At 29.8% G+C, this 23,049-nt stretch overlaps 2 protein-coding genes across 5 annotated transcripts in view; one reads left to right on the top strand and one right to left on the bottom strand.

Moving 5' to 3' along the window:
* The first annotated feature begins 315 nt into the window (after positions 1–315).
* On the top strand, positions 316–6,841 carry LOC103577282 (uncharacterized). Of its 4 annotated transcripts, none has more exons than XM_053741120.1 (5): positions 316–366; positions 880–953; positions 2,657–2,760; positions 4,834–4,927; positions 5,886–6,841. In XM_053741120.1, the coding sequence occupies exon 5, from the start codon at positions 5,903–5,905 to the stop codon at positions 6,467–6,469; it is 567 nt and encodes a 188-aa protein (XP_053597095.1). In that variant the 5' UTR covers positions 316–366; positions 880–953; positions 2,657–2,760; positions 4,834–4,927; positions 5,886–5,902; the 3' UTR covers positions 6,470–6,841. The 4 variants fall into 4 exon arrangements, with proteins under 4 accessions (XP_053597095.1, XP_008556078.1, XP_008556079.1 ...); XM_008557857.3 differs by lacking the exon at positions 4,834–4,927 and adding an exon at positions 476–544 and having other exon boundaries at positions 348–366; positions 5,886–6,838; XM_008557856.2 differs by lacking the exon at positions 4,834–4,927 and having other exon boundaries at positions 5,886–6,838.
* Positions 6,842–6,961: 120 nt separating this feature from the next.
* Positions 6,962–23,049, bottom strand: part of LOC103577281 (uncharacterized) — a 32,141-nt gene continuing 16,053 nt past the window's right edge. The window contains exons 3-8 of the mRNA XM_008557854.2: positions 17,104–17,266; positions 15,963–16,087; positions 10,175–15,884; positions 9,883–10,084; positions 9,411–9,599; positions 6,962–7,444 (exon numbers count right to left, since the gene is read on the bottom strand). Coding sequence (XP_008556076.1) covers positions 7,268–7,444; positions 9,411–9,599; positions 9,883–10,084; positions 10,175–15,884; positions 15,963–16,087; positions 17,104–17,266 — 6,566 coding nt within the window. The 3' untranslated portion in view covers positions 6,962–7,267. The remainder of the gene's footprint in view (positions 7,445–9,410; positions 9,600–9,882; positions 10,085–10,174; positions 15,885–15,962; positions 16,088–17,103; positions 17,267–23,049) is intronic.

Raw genomic sequence — 23,049 nt, 5'->3', positions numbered from 1 at the left:
ATGTAATTATATACACATGCATATCTAACTTGGTATGTGTATATATGTGTAAAATGAAATATGAGATTGAGAACAAGAAAATGTTCAAATCTCAGTAAGTAAATTATCGGTTGTTGGAAAGAGACGTTAGTTGTTAGTTCGCAATAATTATTTTTATTTTTTTTTTAAACTTTTATTCAAATAATTGTTTAAAATACTTAAACTTATTTAATTAAAATCTGAGCGGTAACAAAATAGGATTAAATAATTTTTAATTTCATATTTCTTTAAATATTATTAAGCTGGTATTTTTGCGCGGTAAACAAAGCAAATGGCGTCGAAACGCGGTAGTGACATACTGTCTGATCAACTTGAAAAAAATTCAATGTAAGTTTGTTTTATTTTATTAATTAAAAGTAATCATACTATTAAATATACATTTTTTAGCTAGTTTGTAAAAATAAAAAATAATTGAAGTATTTACTATTATGGGCAGGAAAAAAAGTCAGTAAATTTGTTTTTCGTACTTAACCTCCAGCAACAATGATCCTGAATGATACTGAAGGTAGCCGACGTCTAATAATTTTTTGATTTTTGTTTAAACATAAAATTATAAAAAAAAAAAATATTTGAAAAAATTGCACTTATAGTTTTTTTTAATTTTCTACAAGTGCATATTGTTAGTTTTTGTTTTTTTGTAATTGATTTAATAAAAAAAAAAAATCTGAAAATTACTAATTGTCTGCTAACTTTAAGATCACGATCCTGAAGTTAGCAGACGTCTGAAAATTTTTTTGGTATTTTAACAATCGATAGATTATAAAAAAAAAAATGTTTAAAAAATTCCATTTATAACTTTTTAAATTTTCTACATGTGCATATTTTTATTTATTTTTTTAGTAACTGATTTGTTAAGCAGAAAAATCCGGGAATTGCTGATTGTCTTCAAACTTTCAAATCATCTAGAAACAAAGGTATGACTAAATTATATCAAGCTAATAATTATTATTTGAATTTATCATTTAGGATTGTGATATTATTCCTAAAATATAAAGAATTATTCTAGATTCATTAACTTCCTGCTATGAAAATTTTTAATTTTTAATAAGAGGGAAGTTATTGTTTTCGGTCTGATTTTCGAAAATTGAGTTTTCAACGGATCTCGATGTTTTGAGGTCCTAGTCCCAGGAAGCTATTCTATTTCCGCATCGATGCCCCTGTGCGTGTGTGTGTCTGTGTTTGTAAACTAAACTATTAAAAATTTTGCACGACTCTTAATGCGAAGCATTAGAGAGTGCTTTACGATCGAAAAATTCAGTTTGCCTCTTTTTCGCGACTGTTTATTTATAAATATAAATATATATTTTTTATATTTTTATAAATATAAAAACTATTATAAATTTTGACGTACGACATCATTGAAACGAATCAACCGATTTGAACGTACTTGGCGGCAATCGGCAATCGAAAGAAAAGGCTCATCAAGACTTAGATATTAGTTTTTAAAGTCGATCGGTCGAAATGTTAACTCGTACACCGCTCAACCGATTCGCTTGAAAATTAAATCATAGCTAAGCCAAAAAAAAAGACTTTCGATCGCCACAAAGCACGTACAAATCAGTCGATTTATCCCAAAGATATTGTTGGACAAAGATGATTTTTTTTTTCAGCGAATTAGATTTTTTGATCCAAGCGTTTTTTATAAGGTAGTACGAACATCAAGGGAATTATGAATAAAAGGCTTAATTTTTTTTTCTTATATGAAGTTGAACTAAGTCTAAAAAAATTCTGAAAATTTTAGGGAGGGTTGTCCGATTATTTAAATAAATAAATGACTTCAAAAGTAGGTATACTTAACATTGGCTTTATGGTAAAACGGTAGATGGATAATATGTTTTCATAGATTTCTCCAAAACTAGTCGGTGGAAATTAAAAAAAAACTATTTAAATTAAAGTTTAAATCTTCATAAATTATTGAAACCAAAAAAAAAACCCGTTGTGCTCGACTAATTAAAAAGATATTTAATTAAAAAGATCAACTTTTTCAAGCGTTGATTATTAACTCGAAGAGCTCAAGAGTTTAGAAATAATAACGTTTTCGAGCTCTCTGAGCTCGGAAACAGCGGTAAGTTTTGAGTTTATCCTACAGGTCAACCGCTTTTCAGATTTTTAACTTGCCACTAAGAATTTCGAAGATTTTTGAAAAATTCGTAAATAATAACTTTTTTTAAACAAAAATTACCTATTCATTCGTTTATTGAAAATAAGCTGTTGTATTTGTTCTCATAATTCCCCAAAATTCGTGAGACTGCTTTAATTAAGTTTATTGCCATGTAACACTTTTCAAATCCTAACATCTTAATTCAAGAGGTTGTAACTAATTTCATTCCATTTATAGTATCCTTGAAAGTTTTTGAACTCGAAATATATACAAAATTTTTTAAATTTAATCTTACCTTAAAACTTGAAAGTAAATAAATACTTTTTTTTCGGATGCCGAATGATCTTTTCTTCTTTTTTCATACGTTTAAAATAAATTGGCGCGAAAAATTAAATTGCTAGGTCGATGATGAACCTGGAGTTGACCTGGAGCTCCATCTATTGTTTATATTTTTCTCCTATTGATTGTATCATCGGATAAAATTAAACTTATTATTATTTCATAACCTATTGTCAGGTGTCAATGGTGTCAGTCAATTTGATCAGATTGCAAATAATTTTTGTCAGTTGATTGAATTGTTAAATCAAGAATATAAATTATTTCATCTGTTAGAAAGAAAGGTAATTATTGATTTTATTATTATTTTTAAATATACTTATAATAAATTATTTTTTAAAAAAGTTTTTCATAAATAGACGATAGATAATTATAAAGTTGGCAAAGATGGTGACAATTGTCAAAATATTTACTAAAATTTGATTTGATTTGTTTACATAATGCAATGATTAATTTATTTATTTTTAATTTTACTTAACGAACATGAATTATATTAATTTATAAGAGTTTAAAAGTTCAGAATATTTTTATAGTAGCTTCAATCTTTATTTTAAAATTAAAATTTCAATTACTGTTCACAGGATTTTTTTTTTTTTTTATCTTTTTGCTCAGATGTCTTAACTTTCATGTGCTTTATAGAAAGTAAGATCAAACATACATAACGTTCGTGATTATCTAATCGATAATTCAATAACATTCTTAAATTATAGCCGATTGATGTTTAAATAATGTTGCGCTAATTTGATATCCTATAAATTCGTAACATCTGAAACAAAATTTTTTTGGTCATTATGTATTTTGATAAATAATGTAAAGTCTAACAATAACTGATGGAAATTATGAAAGACCCGAAGGTAAAGGGCCCTGTTTCTCACACTTTAAAAGTGACAGCTGAGTTTCTATGATAACTAGTATAAAATTAACTTTGAATAAATAGTATTTTATATAATAAACGAGTTTAGAATTTTTAGAAGTCATCAGCACAAAATAATTATTTGGAGCTTCTGACGTTTCTGACACTCAAATATTTCATGATCCTGAAGTTAGTCAAAGTCTGATAATTTTTTGATATTTTAACAATCAATAGATTATAAACAGGGTGGCCACAAATCGGGAATATCGGGAATTATCAGGGAATTTAATACGATCGGGAAATATCATGGAAATATCAGGGAATTTTGAAAAATATCCGGGTATCAAATTGCAACAGTTCAAAATTTAAAAAATTTTCAATAATACGCTGAAAAAATTGAGGAATATGAAAAAAATTTTTAATTTTTTTTAGTAATTTTCAACAGGTTGAAACTCGAAGGAAAATGATCGTACGATAAAAACAAAAACGGCAAATTGTAGCTTCAAGTATCTAGTTTTCTGATCTGGTCTTAAAATTTTTTTTATTTTGTGCGGCTCCGGAAAGTTTACCAAGTTTTTGCCCGTCTTAAAAACGGTCTTCGAGCTTGAATAAATTTTTCTTGATAACTATGATTGATTTTTAATTGCTCCGGAACCGTGTATATAAAAAAATTCAAAGACCAGATCAGAAAGTAGACACTTGAAGCTACAGTTTGCCTTTTCATTTTTGTTGTAAGACCATTTTTCATAGAGTTACATATTGTTGAAACTTATTAAAAAATTTGAAATTTTTTTTAGTATCCTTTAATTTTTGTAACCAGTGTATTCTGAATTCATTTGAATCATAAAATTTCCTGTTAAATATTTTAACTTACACGTACGCAATATTAAATTATTTTACTGCCATTTTTATGTTTCTCGTATGATTTTATCATCAAATTTAATTATTGGAAATGAAAATATAATAAAAACTTTGAATATCTAAATAATACGAATAAAATTTCTAATTCAGGGAAAAATGTGAAAAACTTCACTGGAAAACCGGGAAATATCAGGGAATTTTGAAACCATTTCTTTGTGGCCACCCTGATTATGTGCTCATTTTTTTAAAAAAATTGTTTCCTTCAAAAAAAGTAATGAAAAAAGAAAACAAAAATTTTTAAAAATTTCAAAAAATCATAACGTTGAAATTGCTGCATATTAAAAGCTCAAATTTTCGGAGAATTTTTTTTTAAATATATGGAAAGACTTCACAAAGTTTGAATCAAATCGATGAGGGTCGCCCCGTAAAAATAACTTTATTTGGTAGAATGACCCATATATATTAAAAACAATTAAAAAAAAAAAAAAAGAGTTCACATAAACCTTTGAGCATTTAATGTAGAACTTTGAATTGGAAGAAAAGAAAATTTTTCTTAGCTGATATCCCAATCCAAACAATTAAAAAAAAAAATCTCCACATGTAGATTTATAATAAATCCTTAAATTTCTTTTTTTTTTTTAAGTGATTTTTAAGACGGATATTCATCGCCAAAAATTCTGAATGAAATTTCGAAAATTTTACCGGAACCACATTTAAATCATCGTAAATACTCTAAGGTTAATAAGTAAAAATTTATTTTTAATAATTTGTAATTTTTGGAGAGCCATCTCAAAATTAATTTTCATCATAAAACTTTTCTACTAAAAAAAAATTTTTTTTGTAATCCACTACTTAAAGATCTCGAGCCAATGAACAAGTGGCAACTTTCAAATTTATGGTAACTTTATTATTAGCCTAGATATCTCTCGCTAAACTAATTTTTCGTCGAATATCTGCTACTTTCGGGGTCATTATAAAATATTGATATAAATATTCAGTAAGCAAATGAATTATCAGCAAAATTGAAAATCATGATTGAATTTGAGAGTCAATAACTGTGACATACCTATAAAATTGAGCCTAGTTATTGACACACATTTAAATAAAATGTTCTTTAACATGATAAATTATCATTTCAAAAATCCGAAAATTGTTAATTGTCTGTTAACTTCAGGATCATAAAATTTTACATACTAGTCTACTTTTATTTATATCAGTGTTAAAAATTGACAATTCTTGAAATTTTTCTGACCGTGCATAAATTTAAAAAGAAATTCTGAGAATGATGAAAAAATTAAATGTATATTAAAGTCAAAGTAGCATTGTTCTCTTTGAACTTTTAAGAGTTCCACTCGAAGTAGTACATTGTCTTGAATTTAAAAGTTTCACATAATCAACATTTTTGGAATTTTTTAGAGCAAAATTTTTGTCCCCAAGATTTTTGTATTGTTTTTTTACATTTAGCCTTGTAAATTAATTTAACAAAATAATTTTCATACGTTATAATTGGGAAACTAGCTTGAAAAAATCTTTTAAAATCTAAGACTTACTTTAAAATAAAGATTTATCATTTTGGATAACTCATGTTATGTAAATTTTAAATAGTCTAAATAAAAAATCAACGATAACTCAGAAGACTTTAAATAAATTAAAAACAATAATTTAATTAATAATCAACTTATCACTTATTTTTAGAAAAATAATAAACAAAAATGGTTGCAATTGACATATTAGAAGAAAGAATAACAGAATTAGAAAATCGAATTTACGGATCAGCCGTACCAGCAGTTGATGCAACACTTCCTGAGACTTCAATTGTTGACAATATACTTCATGCAAACACTCTTATTTCATCAGCATTATCTGGTCGTGAAAGAACAAATGCACTTGTTAAAAGACTTCCTCAACTAAATGAATTATTGGATACATCTTATGACAATGATGATTTGAATGTTGAAGCTAAACTTGAAATTATAATAGCTATGGAAAGTGAGATTAAAAAAAATCTCGAATTATTTAATAAAGTTCAAAAATTGATGCCTGCTTTAGAAATAAATAAAATACAAAATGTACCAGAATTAACACCAAAATTAGAACATTTAACTGTTAATTATTTAAATTTTTATGAAGAATCTAACGAAATTAATCATTCTATTCACAAAGTATTTTCTAAATATAATAATATTATTGACATTATTTCTAAATCATTAATTAGTTTAGATGCTGCTATCACTGCTGCTGAAATTGCAGCCGCCCCTAAAAAACGCATTGACGATTAAAACCAGTTGAGAATACAGATATTATAAAATTAATAAACTTTAAAACAATAGAAATATTAAAAAATAGAAAAATGACTTCGCAATCTTAATGAATAAATTTTAATGTTGAAAAAAAAAAATTGTATGCTATTTAATTTGAATAGGGTATAGTCTAGTTAATAAAATGTTTATTATTATTCTTATTCTATAATTTGATAAATAAAAAATTGCAACTGTAATTTTTTTTTATATTTATTGTTTCTTATATAATTTGTTAATCCAGTGTCATTAATGTTTTTATATATAATATAAACTTTTTACATTAACTAAATAATTATATTTAATTATCATAAAAGTAAATTAAATAAGGCACTCGATTATCTGTATTACTATAATAATATTTATTAATAATATTTCTATTATATATAAATTTATTAAATTTTTTGTTTAACAATGTAATTAATAAAAATAAATTTCATATCAATGTTCAAAAATATAAAAAAATTTTTAATTCTTATTTATATATACATACTAATTGTTATAGATTAGAGTAACGGTAATAAACCTGTACTCAAATACCTAAATAAATGGTCCCGATAATTATATATGCATTAAAAAAAACTGCAATCTTATTGAACAATTAACTTTTTACAATATTTACATATTCTTCATTTATGAAGAATTTATTTTATGAGGAAGACATAAAAGGAATAATTATTTTGTTTCGTTAATTAATAACAATTTGATTCTTTAAAATTAAAACAGAAACAAGCATTAGTTGCTGCTTTTAAATTAAATAATAATTTTAAAAAAATTTTATTATAAAATTCGATTCTGAAGAGCAGGAATCGAATGCTGTAACCAAGAGATTGTTGGACTGAGACTTGAATAAATAGCTGGATGATCTCTTGAGCATCTGCTATGATGGCTAAGTAAACCTTGTAATTCCCAACGTCCAGTTTCACTAGCGCACATCAATGGTGCACCTTCGTCATTCTAAAAATAATAGAATGTTAATTAAATAAAAATTAAATTTTTTATTATGAATTGTAGAATGAAAGCCATTCTCAAATAGTGCCTCTCACTTTTTAAAAATTTTCAATGATTTTCAACTGTCATTATTATAAGAAAATTTTATCTTAAAGTAAAAAAATTTAAGAATCGAAAACAATTAATAAACAAGCGTTTTTTAAATTTTTATTTACAATGATATTCAGTAAAGAAATGTATTCAGGCAGAAATCAATGTAAGTAATCAAAATAAGGGTTTGGATGAGTTTTGAGCTCAGATTAGAGCGCTGATATATATAATATCAGAGAAAATCGTTAAAAACGGTCTTTATTTAATTTTTTGCCGATAATATTACTTAAACTAAAGAACAAGTTGCATTGCACTAGGTAGTAATTGAGAGGGACAAAAAACATAAAGAGTAGGTATAAGTTTTAAAACATTTCAGTCCATTATATTAAGATCCACGCGGAAAAAGATATATCCGAGAATATATGCCGGCAAAAGAGCATACATACGACAATACTAAAGATATAAGCCGGATATATACTATTTTGTCGGGATATAGATTTTTTCGTGCGGGGATCTATCCGAAAAAAGTGACAAAATGTTATTCTTTAAACGTTTCACCGTCGATATCTTTTGAACTAATAATTAATCAATTTTGACGTTTAATGAAGCAATCGGCGTGTTTTATTGAATTCTAAAGCTGATCAAATTTTGGAAAATGATTGGTTCAGTCGTTTCAAACATATTCGCGAAAAAACGGTTTTTTAGTATTTCTTTCTCTTACGATATCTCTTGAACGGATTAACCGATTGAGATAATTGAGGCTGCAATCGATGCATTTTTCGGAGTTCTAGAGCTGACTAGATTTTAGGATTGAGTAATTGAGTCATTTCACAGATATTCGATAAAAATCGTTTTTTATGATTTCTTTCTCCAACGATTTATCTCGAACGAATGTACTGATAAAGATGGTTCTTGCGGCAATCGACTCGTTAAACAAAGTTTTAGAGTTGATTAGATTTTGGAATTGATTCACCAAGTCGTTCATGAGAAATTTCCAAAAATCTACAAAAAAAAAATTTTTTTTTCGTATTTTTCAATTTTCTCTGAGTCTATTTGACAGAATGATCTAAAATTTTCAGGAAAGTTAACAGCTAATAATCTCTTTTAATCACCGCAAAAAACATCTAAATCGGATAATCGATTAAAACGTTATAAAAAGTTTACACACACACACACACACACACACACACACACACACACACACACACACACACACACACACACACACACACACACACACACACACACACACACACACACACACACACACACACACACACACACACACACACACACACACACACACACACACGTGCGCGGTCATCATTCTGAAAATGGTCAGACTAGTTTCCTAGGACCTCAAAACGTCGACATTTGATGAAATTTCGATTCTCGAAAATCGGGTCGAAAACAACTTCCTGAATTTTTCGAAAATCTTTGATTTTCTTAGCGGGAAGTTGAAAATTAAAGTATTGAGTGATAAGAAGACAACATAGTAGCAATTTTTCTGAGCTATAGTTTTAAAAATAAATTACTTACAGTTGATATCAATTGGGAGTTGAACGAAATTTATTAAATAAATTTCAGTAAAATCTTCATGTCAATTTTATAATTTGATTTTCAAATTTTTTAGGCTAAAATTTATTCAACAAATTTCATTTAATTTCTAATGAATAACAAAACTATAAGTAATTTTTTTTAAAATCTATGTCTCGGTGAAAATGCGACTGCGTTTTCCTTATTTCAATTAAGTTTTTAACTTTTTTTTCAATTAATTAATAAAATTTTACTACGGTTATGACACTTGAAAGTTATCGTATATTTTTAAAAAGTGGGGACACGGTCTAAGAATGCTCTTAGAAGTAAATAAATGAAATCTTACATAACATGTTCCCTTGTCAGCACCAGTAAATCCAGCGCAAATATTGCTTTTAGTTATAAATCCAGCGTAATGACTAGTTGCATTACATTCTTGAGTATTGTAAATTGGTATAGGTAAAAATTTAAGTTTCAAATTTATTTCACCATTTAATGGGAATCCCCAGCCAGCAGTAACACATAAAGCTCTAGGCTAAAATAGTAATAACAATAATCCATTAGGTATCTAAATAAATTTTAAACATTTATTTTATTAATTTTCCTGATTAAAAACTCCAATTGAATCTGATTAAAAGTCAATTGATCAATCTGAATGTTTTCGATAGTACTCTGATTAACCGATTAGATTTCAATCAGAAAATAAGACTTTTTTTTCGATTGAATCTGATCGAATTTTTCTATTATATTCAATCAGAAAATAATATATTTTTTTATTTTCAATCAGAGTTAATCAAGGTTAATTGAACTATTTTTACCTGAAATTGTTGATTGGGTACACAAACAGCAGATACATTTCTTGAAAATACGAGTGGTTCTTCAAGTTGAATTAAAGCAATATCATCATTGTACAAAAATTGATTATATTTAACTTGCGGATACGGAATTATATTTTTAACTTGAGTTGATTTTTGAAGATCACGACCAGTAAATATTTCCCAATTGTTACTTTGCCTGTATCTGGAAAAAAATAAAATTAATGTTTATTATCTCATGCTATTAATTACATATATCTGAATTATAAAATAGAGATTAATATTATAAACTTACTTATGAATACAAGAGTAACTGGCCAAGGCATGCATTGGGCCTAGAACACTTGCGGTACATGCAGTACCACTTTTAGTTTCTTTTAATAATGCAACACTTGACCATTGTCCTTCACCCGCTGTTGTACCACCAACTAATCGAGCCGTTGGCCCTTCATTGTCTAAAGATCCACAAGAAAACTCTTGGCACGAAACCTTTACAAATTGTTTGGATGCACAGTGATCTGATAATTCCAAATCAGCAATAAGATTCATCGTGTCTTGATTATGATTTTCTTTCAATTCTTTCAATCGTAAAATTTTTTCATAATCATTTATTTCAATAGTTTCTGTTGTTTCCGAGCCAAAGTATCCAAGTAATTTACAGTATAAATCGCTGTGATTTTTAGTCCAATTATCTCCACAAATTGAATAATATTTATTGTCGAATTTCTTAATTTTTAATAGCATAGGCTGTCCAATTGGTACTTGCCGTTCACTATCATCTGAATTTGATTGATTTAAATTTGTTGTATTAGTTAATAAACAATCCCATTCATCTGAACGATCAGGACAATGTTCAATACCATCGCAAACTTGCTCTAAAGCAACACAACCACCAGTTTGACATTTGAATTGATCTAATGAACAGTCGCAAAGTTTTTCGTCTTCACCATTTGCGCATTCTGGTACACCATTACAGCGCCATGTTTGAGGAATACACCAGTTTTCACTAGGACATAAATACTCATCATTACCGCAACTTTTTGAGCATGAATATTCGTCTCTGTGATCTTCACAGTCTGGTCGTCCATTACAGCGCCAAAGATCTGGAATACATCTTCCATTTGGACATTTAAATTCATCAAAATGACAAACCCAGTCTTTACAGTTAACTTCATCACTACCGTCATCACAATCAACAATTCCATTACAAACAAGATGTCTACCTAGACATTGCCCACTTTTACATTGGAAATTACCTGGACAACCTTCATCTTCACAATTTAATTCATCAGACCCATCTGAACAGTCATTTTCAGAATCACATTTCGATGATAAATTTACACAATATGCTCCATCTCGCGATGTTCCATTAACACATTGAAATTGTCCGATATTACATTTTGAAAATTTAAACGCGATCGTTGATTTTTCATCTGGACTCATTGTTTTTATTGTTGCAACTGTAGTTGACATTATACCAGTAGTTGTAATATCTTTATTTACGTTTTCACTTTGTTGTTGTTCTTCTTCTTCTTTTGATCGGATTGTTGTGTTGGGTAATGGAATAATATTTTTCATTCTATTGAAAGGTATTATCATAGGATTTTCTTCATCCTCTTCAACTGCTTCGTAAACTGGAATGGCATCCGGACTTGGATGAACGCTTGCAATATTATTTATTCGTGAATTCATTTGTTCTGTTTGATGATTTTGAGGGACACTAGTGGTATTATGTATAATTAAACTATGATTCCAATTTTTTGGCTGCTGAGAAGCGGAAGTGATTTCAATGATTTTTAGTCTTGGTACAGATGACATATTCTGCTCAACAGTTGATGTTGAAATATCTGTTGTATTTATAATTTTAATTATTGCTGAAATTTCAGTAGTTTCCGTTGATGTTTTTTCTTTTACGTCATCAATATCTAAAGGTATTATTTTTAATAATTCTTCTGAAAGATCGTCAGATACTGATTGATCCATAAGTGTTTGATCCACTAATGCTGATTCAGTTGTTGTGAAAAATTTAGTATGATCAAATATATCTGGCTCTGGATCATCAAAAATTAATTCCGAAACGGGTTTTATATCTTCAAAACCAATAGTAGAAACTTTTGGAGACTCCGTTGTTGGTTCACTATCTTGTCGTGAAATAAGATTTTCAGTTGTTGATCCCATAGATTCTGATGGGAAACTAGTTAGCGGTATTTTTTCAGGCAAACTAATTTCCGTAGTCATAAACTCTTTTGGCATAATTGGAGCTTGAATAGTAGTAATTTTTGACTCAACAAATGACATTGGTGTAGTTATTTCTGCTACATTAGTTCTAATATTATCTAAATTGCTAATCATTGTTGATTCAATTTTCTCTATTATTTCAGTTGTTGAAATATCTTGTTGAATCTCTACAGGCATTATTGGAATTTCAGTTGTAAATTTATTATTATCATCTGTTTTATCTTTTACTGGTTTTTCCGATGTTACTTTTAGTGTCGTTTTTACATTATTTAAATCATTGATAAAATCTGAAGTAGTATTATCATCCATTGTTAAGGTAGTTTTTTCATTCTTTACTGTCGTTGACTTCACATTCGGCTCTACGGGTAATAAATTTTTATTCGATAATTTTGAATCGTTACTTTCAATTTTCTTCGAAATTCTCTCCTCTATAATATCATTATACTGATCTTCTACGGCATTTTCATCAAATTTATTGTGTGAATCTGATGAATCTTGATTTTTATCAATTGCTGTTATAGATTTTGACTCATCAAAATCGGTTGATTGACTATTTATTATTCCTCCGTATAATTTTTCATTTTCTCGTGGAATTACTGTCACACTTACAGGATCATTCATAACTTTATCATAATTTTCTTGTGATTTATCATCATTAGCATTTGAATTATTACTTTGTTCAATGTGCATGTCATTCATAACTTTACTTGTAATCATACCATCCATGTGTCGTATCTCAAGGTCTTCGGCATCAACGACCGGCTTCTTAGTCATTGCTAAGTTTATCTGTGTATTCAATAATGTAGTTGTCATAGTGGTCATCATGTCAACTATACTAGCATCCTCTTTGTGACTCGTTTCAGTCTGTTGAGCACCGTGGGATACATTGAATTTGTTGACTAAGTCTGTGAATTCAGTTCCGTTCACGTCATAATTTAATGTTATTAGCGTGTCAGTTTTGGAGTCAAGATTATGCACAATTACATCCTCTACATTTGGCTCAAATGGATTTGGATAATGTTGCTCATCTTTATCTAATCTCGGTGCTTTTTTTGATGCATCTTTTTCGATAATTATTTCTGGTAAAAATGGTGACATTACTTCATGATTTTTATCTTTCTCATACGTTATTGTAACTTCTCCAATTCTCTTTTCAGTAGTTCTGTTCGACATAGCTAATGGTTGACTATTTGATGAAATAGTTGTGCTACTGAAATTTTCATTTAATTTATTTGCTTCTAATGAATTTTTAATAAGCATATACGGATCTATTCGTTCGGGAGTTAATTGCGAAATTATTGTTTGATTATTTTCTTTCCTATACGGTGGTGTAGCGTTATTTACTGAATCATTTAAAGGTTCGATATTTTCAATTATCTCTTGTGGTACTTTTGGAAAACCTGAATTAGATACTTGATCTAAGGCATTTGAATTATTAAAATATTGAGTCTTTGTTTCAGGCATAATTGTTGTTAAATCTGTAAAATGAGTTTCAGAAATATTCGGTATGGTTGTTGAGTTTTGTTCCATAATTGTTGAAAATTTAATTTCCTCAAACTCAGATGATTTCATTGTAGGATTCATAGTGCTATCTTCATTTTCGACTTCTATCAATGTTGTACTTTCAGAAGATTTGTCGTCAGTTTGATGACGATGATAAGGATCATCTGACTGTATATCGCTTATTTTAGGTATTGCAGTAGGCAACATTTCAGGAATTTCTTTTGAAACATCCATTAATGAATTATCATTTATCGATGTTGATAAAGGTATAACTGGAAGTGGTTCTGGGTTTGAATCAACGTTAAATCTAGAATCAATTGGTAATTGGGTTGTGGAAGATTCAAAAGATTTTAAGTTGGGATTTAAACGGTCAGTAACTTTAGGAAAATCAGGTTTTAATGTAGGATTTATTGTAGGCTCAGTTTTTACTTCCAATTCGAGTTTAGGTTCTCTTGGAGCTTCAGTATCAGGTTTTAATCCTTCTTCAAATTGAGTTTCTGGTCTTAAATCGGACTCTGTCTTTAGTTCAGGTGTTGGTTCTGAAAAAGCATTATTGTCTAATGGTGGATTTGTTATTGGTTCAGGTGCAGCTGTTGTTTCTAAAGGATTCTCAGGTTTAGACTCTAATTTAGATTCTTCTGTGGGTTCATTAAGAATGTCAGATGCTGCTTTAAACTCAGATTCTGATTTTGGTTCTGGGACAGGTTCGAATACTGCTATTGATTCTGAAATAGGCTCAAGCTCTGCTTTTTGTTCCATAGTAGGCTCGGGTTCAGTGATTGATTCAGGCTCTGCTTGTGGCTCTGCAGAGGGTTCAGATTCAGCAATTGGCTCAGGTTTTGCTTTTGGTTCTTCGGTAGATTTGGCAATTGGTTCAGGAAGAGACTCTGGCTCCACAGTAGGTTCGGCAATAGGTTCTGGCTCTGCAGTAGGATCGGCAATAGGCTCTGCTTTTGGTTCGGCAGTAGGTTCGGGATCGGGCTCTGGCTCTACTTTTAGTTCGGCAGTTGGCTCTGCTTTTGGTTCCGCAGTAGGTTCGACAACAGGTTCTGACTCAACTGTTGGTTCGGCAGTAGGTTCGGACTCTGTGTTTAGTTCGGCAGTTGGCTCTGGCTCTGCTTGTGGTTCGGCAGTAGACTCTGGTTTTACTTTTGGTTCTGCAGTAGGTTCAGAAATAGGCTCTGGCTCTGCTTTTGGTTCGGCAGTAGGCTCAGGTTCTAGTTTTGGTTCTGCAGTAGGTTCAGCAAAAGGCTCTGGCTTTGCTTTTAGTTCTGTAGTAGGCTCTGGTTCTACTTTTGGTTCTGCAGTAGCATCGGCAATAGGTTCTGGCTCTGCTTTTGTTTCCGCATTAAGTTCAAAAATAGTCTCAAAAGTTGTATTAGATTCAGGCTCAGGCTTAGGTTCTGCTGAAGGTTCAGGAGTAGGTTCAGCTACAGGTTCAGACTGTAACTTTGGTTCTGTACCTGTTTGAAGTGTAGATTCAAATTGAGGTCGATTTACGGTATTATTAATATTTATTTCTGTAACTGATCCTACATGTTCATGGTAATGATGATGCATCCAATGATCATGATCTTCAGATTCAAATGAATGCTCAGGAATACGTCCTCGACCTTGAACCATATCTTCAAGAGATGTTAAATTAGGGTCTTCAGCATCAAGACTAATATCACTCAAGTAATCTTCTTCACAGCTGAATACAGCACGAATATAATCAAATTTACAAATTCCGGAACAATTCAAATAACCATATTGACATTCATCGACTAAACGTTTAACGTTCATTCTTGTGAGATGATACTTTCCAATCATGTTATTATTTTCTCTAAGCTTTTTCTCAATACTTTCTTGAAGCATCTCTGGAGTCGGTGTCGGTGGATAACCAATTCTAAACATTACTTGACCATTACTAGTAATATTATACACTTTGACAATAGTTATCGAGCCAACCGGAAGTATCATATCTCTCAAACTGTTTTCAATCTCCATAGCTGTACTTCGATAAACTCTCGACTTAGCATCCATTAGGTCATCATTCCAAATAAGATTATCTAGCCAGATACTTCCTTCAACCGCTTCAGGTACTGTTTTTAGCATACTCTCGTCGGTTGTTTGCCATGGTGGGAAAGTAGATGTTTCCGGTGGTGGACTAGCTGGTGGATTCTTTATAAATTCTTTACTTCCGGCAGTGTTAACATCATCTAGTGACCGCTGGTGATCATTATCCAGTGGTTGCGTAGCTTCTTGCGTTAAAATCACCCCAGCTAAAAGATTATTTAACTTTTAATTTAACATATTATTTTATTTTGTAATAAATAAACCTTATCATAATGTAAGCTTACTTCCTGCTAAAATAGCAATTACTAATGCAAGTGCTAATACAATTAATCCAAAAGTCCAGCAAGCTATTCGTCGCCAGTAAGAACTTTTGGTTCTTTTGTCCTTGGTAACATAAAGTTTTTCTCCTCTGAAACACAAAAATACCATTATAAAAACAATTGAGTTCAAGAATATTGTCATTTTAATGATTATTATTTGAAGTATTATATTGAAAGCAGTATCTGTACAGCTTTTGAACTATTATATAAATCTTAAGGAGGGTTAGGTACTTCATTAAAAGCTTCCCAGGGTTATCATACACCTAAATGTGCGGGCTTTTTTTCGTGAGAGGATAACAATCCTTCTTAGTGGGCTGATATTATTTTATTTTTTTATTTTCTACGTGCATCAACCCTTTCATCATGATATTTATATATATTTGAAAGCGGGAGGGGTTAGTGTCGCTTGACTCATCGTTCTCTCCAGGTTGTTCGTCAACTCAAAGCACTCCTTTGATGTACCTTAAGGCATTAAGCCAATGGGAGTAGTCGACAAGTCCAGCGGTTGGATCTCGGAGGCTAAGTCCTTCGCGGCCAACACCCGGTCCCAAATCAAATCGGACACCAGCCACGGTTGTTTCGATCTCCGCTCTTGGACTGCTGCTAATTTTTTGGGGAATCATAACAACAAATTTTCTTCAACCAGACTTTAGATGAAAATTATTCTTGGTTTTTTTGTTTAAAAAAAAATAATTTTTTATTTTTATTTATTTATTTTTTTTTTAGTCGCCTTGACTTGAACATTAAATTTTTATTGGATGAACAATGGTGAAGATTGATGATGAAAAAAAATGATAACTTGAATATGAAGAATAACTGGCTTCGTGTTTCAGTTTTATTTATTTGGTTTTTTTTTCATCTTTCCTTTCAATTTTTTTTTTGTTCTTATTTTTTACTATTATACATAAGAAGAATTTTGAGTTTTAAATCTTGTGCATATCTATGTGAGGTGTGCGTTATGAATAGTGTGATAGTCATATCATAAATAATTTCATTCGTGAGGAATGCGACAAAGGCCAAGACAATAGTAAAAATAATAAATGATATTTTATTTCAAATAAAAATGATTAAATTAATAAAATAATTAATTACTAATTCATGATACCTGATATACTTTCGATGTTCATTAACAGGCACAAAATATTCTTCATACGGATCACTTGGTAATTCGCAAGCTTCTTGTCCCTTAGTTTGCAAATTATTTCCTGTATAAGGTCTCATTGATACCAGCTCCAAATTCACGGCCTCAATTTGCTCCTTTTTACCATCTGCCAACATTAATTGTGAGATCAAGGTCATGAATTCACATATGTATACATGTAGGTCTATATATGTATATATATGAGTTTCGGAGAAACTCGAATCTTCATGACCTTCATTGAATTGTCACATAGAAGAATAAAGAATGCGGGACAGAACATCAAGTGAGTCTTGGTGCAAATCATCCGCGATTCGCAGATTTCACTGACCTAGAATTTACTTGGAACCTCATTGATTTAAAATTAATTTCCAATTTTTGCTTAAACTAAATTGATTATAAACCTATTGCAACTAATAATTTGTAAATTTTTAACTTCCCGCTAAGAAAATTGGAAATTTAAAAAAAAAAGGGAAGTTATTGGTTTTGCTCTGATTTTCAAAAACCGAGTTTTGAACGGATCTCAACGCTTTGAGGTCCTAGGAAGCTATTCTGGCTAATTTCAAGATAACGTTCAAGTGTAAATATTTGTGTATGTACGTTAGGCTGTATTAAAAAAATCGACTATACATTTAGGGGTGCCTCATCGCGATTTTCTGTTTCTCATTTGATTAACATAGGAAATTTTTTTGTTTTCTAACATTTGGAATTTTATCACTCATTAGCGAATCAGAGTATCAGGAAAATCAATGAATATTTCTGTTGAGAATTGAACGCTCTACAAATAAGGTTTCTTATCATTTTTTGATAAATTTAATTTTTCAAAAGTTATTCAAGGTCAAAGTTTGATTTATAGTAAATTTTACCACTATTCGACTTCTTCGGCAAATAAATCAGACTTATCGTAAAATGTTATAGGACCTTTTTTGTAGATAATGTTCTTTCTTACAAATCATCTCTGATAAAGTATTTCGAAATTCCGCATTGTTTTCTAGTTATTTTTATTTTAATGTAAAGCTTCTTTAAAAAATTGTGTTCGGATCGATTTCAAGATCTTGACATTATAATGAAAATAACTAGAAAAAAATGCGAAATTTCGAAAAACTTGATTCAAGATAATTTGTAAAGAATAAAATTGTCTACAAAAAAAGTCCTATAACATTTTACGATAAGTCTGATAGTTTCGCCGAAAAAGTCGAATAGTGCTAAAATTTACTATAAATCAAACTTTGACCGTGAATAACTTTTGAAAAATTATATTTATCGTAAAATAATAAGAGACCTTTTTTATAGAACCTTCAACTTCCAACAGAAATTTTCGTTGATTTTTCTGATACTTCGATTTATTAATGGGTGAGAAAATTCCAATCTTTAAAAACAAAATTTTCCCATGTTAAACAAATGGGAAATAGAAAATCGCGATGAGGCACCCCTTAATATTAAAATTAAAAGCTGTCGTTATAATAGGGTAATTTTTATGGTATCCTAGTAATATTTGTTGATACAGCCTAATGTGCGTACGTATGTATGTACATAAATAGTTTATAACTTTTAGAGGGATCAACCGCTTTAGACCTTTGAGGCGGCATTCGAAGCGGCTTATCAATTCCTAGCTCGAGTGTGCAAGAAATTGAGCATGATCGGTACACAGTTAGCACAAAAGTTCAAGTTAGGCTAAAAATAAAATTTTTTTAAAAATGTTTTGTTTGGATAATTTTTGATATACTCTATCGATTGATTTTAAAATCTAAGCAGCTCTAAAACCCTATAAGCCACCTCAACCATTAAAATTCAATTAATTGTTCAAGAGATATTGTTGTCGAAAGAATTCAAAACCATTTATTTTTTCTAAAAAACTCAAAAATTGCTAAACTGATTGATTCTGAAAATTTTTTTGCGTTAGAGGCTAAAAAACTGCGTCCAATGCCACCTCAAACATAAAAAAGGTTGATTAGTTCGAAACATATAGGCGATGAAATATTAAAAAAATATGAATTTACTTCATTTTTCCCGGATCAGTTTATTCGTTTAAATAATATTATCAACAAAAATTTGGAAAATCACTGTTTCTGAGATTTTTTTCCGGATGCTTTCTCGAGTCAAAGTTCAAAAAAGTGGTTTGAGCCTCCAAATCCTACACGAGGGCAAGGAAGCTCAAATCATCTTTCTAGAATAAGAAAATCCGTACAACAAAAAGGTGATTTTAACCTAAACTTGGTAACTTTATCCGCTTTTACCAAGTTTAGATTCAAATAATCTTTTTAAAGAGATAAAATATGCCTCCAGAGCCCAAATTTGTGGAGTGAGAAAGACTCTTTTCGTATCGCGTACAATTGGTAAAGGAAAAGAAGGGAAAAGAGGGCCATTAATTAGAAATCGCCGCCATGATCAAAGAAAATTAGAAATTTAAGAATTCCACAAATAATTTTTCAGTAAAAAATATTTTATTGTAAGATAAAAAAAGATAATATATAAATTATGAATAATAACAATTATATTTGTGCGAAAAGCGTTTGAATAGAATCGTACTGTGATTCGAAATTCGAATTGAATAATTAGAATCTTTGACTCATTAGTATATGATTAATAATTATAATTATTTTATGTGAACAATAAATACGAATGATGTACTGAAAAATGGAAACTGCCAAAGAATTCGAAAAATAATCTGCTGACGCCGGGATTCGAAACCAAGACCTAACGAATATGAAGGATAATCGCGGCTGCACTGCTACTCATACGATCACGTTCAATTGGAAATATTTTTATCTGCTTAAAACTCAGCTTTTATGATAATGTTAATATCATGCTAAAGAATTGAGCTCATTTGTAGTTACAAATTGAAAGTATGGTAGGACTTGGATGGTTAAAATACCATTTTAAATAGGTAATTTACTCCTTCATATGCTACTTTTAGGACATCGAGGACTTAGATAACATATTACATTCAGCGGCAAGTCCAACATCAAAAGAACTGAGGCTTTCAAGGATCAAACTACGTTTTTAATTTTGAGTCGGGTTATATATTAATCCCACCAAAAACAGATTCTCTGTAAAAAATCGCGCCAAGTACACGTTCAACACTATCTATGAATGGAAAAAATATACTTTACAAAAAGCTATAAAATCTTGAAAACACCAAGTAACTGGTAGCATTGGAAATCATGAGAAAAATCTGAATCAAAATATATAATGAAAAAAAATGATCCGAATGTACTTGGTGTGCGTCACGATTTCATTGAGTCAAGTAATTCACTGCAAATCCACTCTATAAGTGTATTATTTTAACACACATGGAGTGTATCCCATGTTTGTCATAAGCAAACTATAGTTTTTTTGTAGTCATTTCCCTGTTTAGAAAATCTCATAGAATCCAATAGATTCTTATGCATTCCTATAGGGATTTTATAAGAATGAATGAGTTCTATGAGAAGCGCTATAGTTAAGTATAGGGCCTTATACATACAGCTATAAGAATCTATCGGATTTTTTAAGCAGGGTTGATACACGTTTAACGGTGTGTTAAATTTCTATAGCTTGCTTGCCGCATTTCAATGTTTTTCGGCAAGTGTGTAAATTTTGACTACACGCTTTTGATTTTACAGTCAATTTCTATGATCGATTCTGAATTTTAGTAAACTGCAAAGAAATGACGATAACAAGAAAATTTATTGTTTAAACGCACACCAAGTACATTCGGATCATTTTTTTTCATTATATATTTTGATTCAGATTTTTCTCATGATTTCCAATGCTACCAGTTACTTGGTGTTTTCAAGATTTTATAGCTTTTTGTAAAGTATATTTTTTCCATTCATAGATAGTGTTGAACGTGTACTTGGCGCGATTTTTTACAGAGAATCTGTTTTTGGTGGGATTTCTCTTTTTTTTGTAAAGCAAAGCAACTTCAAATATTATCTGAAAGTTACATTGTTTTTTATATTTCTGAATAAAATCCTTTGATACAATAATTATAAATTTTTTAATATTACAAAACATTTACATGAAATAATCTTAGCAACTAAGAAATGTGAGTTTTTTTTCATTTTGCCGTCCTATATCCACCGCAGATTGAGGGAAAATTTAATTCAGAGTAGTCAGAAAATTTTTGTCTGCGTCGCCCCATCTACGATCAAACGTAGTGTAATATTTTGTCAAGTCGTCAAATCATTTTTAAGTTTAAAATCATTCTATTGGCTCACAGTTTAATCATTATTAGACAATAATAGTACACTATAATTTACCGCATAAATTGAAATTAACTTTTAAAAAAGTATTATTGTAATGATTTTTTTTTCTTGTGAGAAAATAGAGAATATTTTTAGGAAAAATTCTTTTTAAGAACAATGACCCCCACTATTGTTTTACTTTTAAGCGCCACTTTTTTTAAGATATAACACATGCCAACTTAAGTAAACATCAATAAACTAATCAATCGAATTCTTGACTTCTATGGTAATTTTTAGTTATTATACCATTATCGAGTTTAACAAAACTGTTGAGATACACGAAATTATTTAGATCGAGTTTGTTATAAAAATTGTGATGTAAATAATTTATTAGTATTTTCAGTTGATGGAAACAGTTATAATTAATTTTTTAATATTGAAAATACTTTCGTGATGATAACTCATCATTTAGTCATACAATAGGATTGAAATCCAAGTTCAGTTGAGCGGGTAAATAAGGATAGTTTAAAATTACCACTTTGTAGTGGATAATGTCACTTGCCTGTGACTAACAACATTAAAAATATAAAAATATTTTAGTTTGTTTCTGTTGGCCAAACTGAGTTCCTGGTAAACTTACCATATTATCAGATTTGCCGAGCATACCCCCTAATAGCACGATTTGCTTTAGCAAAAGTTTCCTTGAATTTTTTGTCAAATGACCGTCAGTTTCAGACTTTTTCGTTTTTGATGACAATTGGTATACAACTTGCCATACAATTTGACGTTAAATTACCACCCGAATTAGAATGCAAATTCACTTCAAAAGTTTTATACAAATTGTCTTCAAAAACAAAAATGCTTGAAATTGACCGACATTTGACGAAAAATTAAAGGATTTTTTCGTAAAGTTGAACTTTTGCTAAGCAAACCGTGCTAATTGGGTTTTGTTTCTAATAAAAAAAAGTTACCTCTACATTGGAGAAAAATTAACCGCAAATTTTACTATTCAACTTTCGCTGTTAAACTGACAGCAAAGTCAGGCAGCGAATTGCAGGTAATTTCATTGTCAAATTATTGTCAATTTCAAGCTAAAGTAGCCATTAGGGTAGTTAATAGTTGACCCAAACTTGCTTATTCATTCGTCATGGGTAAAATAATATTACGCATTAGGCCTCTTTGTTTGTGCATACGAGGGTAATAAAAGCGCTCTCTAGTGTTGAAAAATCAAGACAGATTTTAAAAACTGTAATGTTGAGTCTATGGAGACTATATAGTCTCCATAGTTGAGTTAATCATGCTCCTTCTTGAAACTATTTATTCTAAGACGGTAATAAATAAGCATATATTATAGATGGAAAAAATTTCTGAAATCTCAATTTTTAAGGTACTATAGTATATGCTAACGTTTTTTATATTTTAAAAGATAAATAATAATAAAATGTGATAAAATTCAGTTGGTAAACTTTGAGTGAGACACAAATATTTCAGAAAAACCAGAAATGAGCCGTGTTTTAGTTTTAATAAAAAAAAATGTAACTCATAACCATAAAACACCACTCCGACTCAAGAAAAGAGACAGGTAGGCTCGCGCTACACACTCACACATATACATGTGTTTGACCGTGTACTTGGCGCGAGACACTACCGTGTCTCTGGATGTTCTAGTTTGTTTCAAATCTCATGTAACTTTCGATCTTAATCATTTCTATTAATTTCCGTCTAAAAAGATTTAATTTATCAA

The sequence above is a fragment of the Microplitis demolitor genome, chromosome 8, assembly GCF_026212275.2.
Source record: "Microplitis demolitor isolate Queensland-Clemson2020A chromosome 8, iyMicDemo2.1a, whole genome shotgun sequence".
NCBI lineage: Eukaryota > Metazoa > Arthropoda > Insecta > Hymenoptera > Braconidae > Microplitis > Microplitis demolitor.
Note: the sequence above shows the minus strand (reverse complement) of the source record. Positions and strands in the feature narration are given on the sequence as shown.

Coding starts and splice junctions, on each gene's coding strand:
- LOC103577282 (XM_053741120.1), top strand. CDS start 5,903: ATGGTTGCAATTGACATATTAGAAGAAAGAATAACAGAATTAGAAAAT.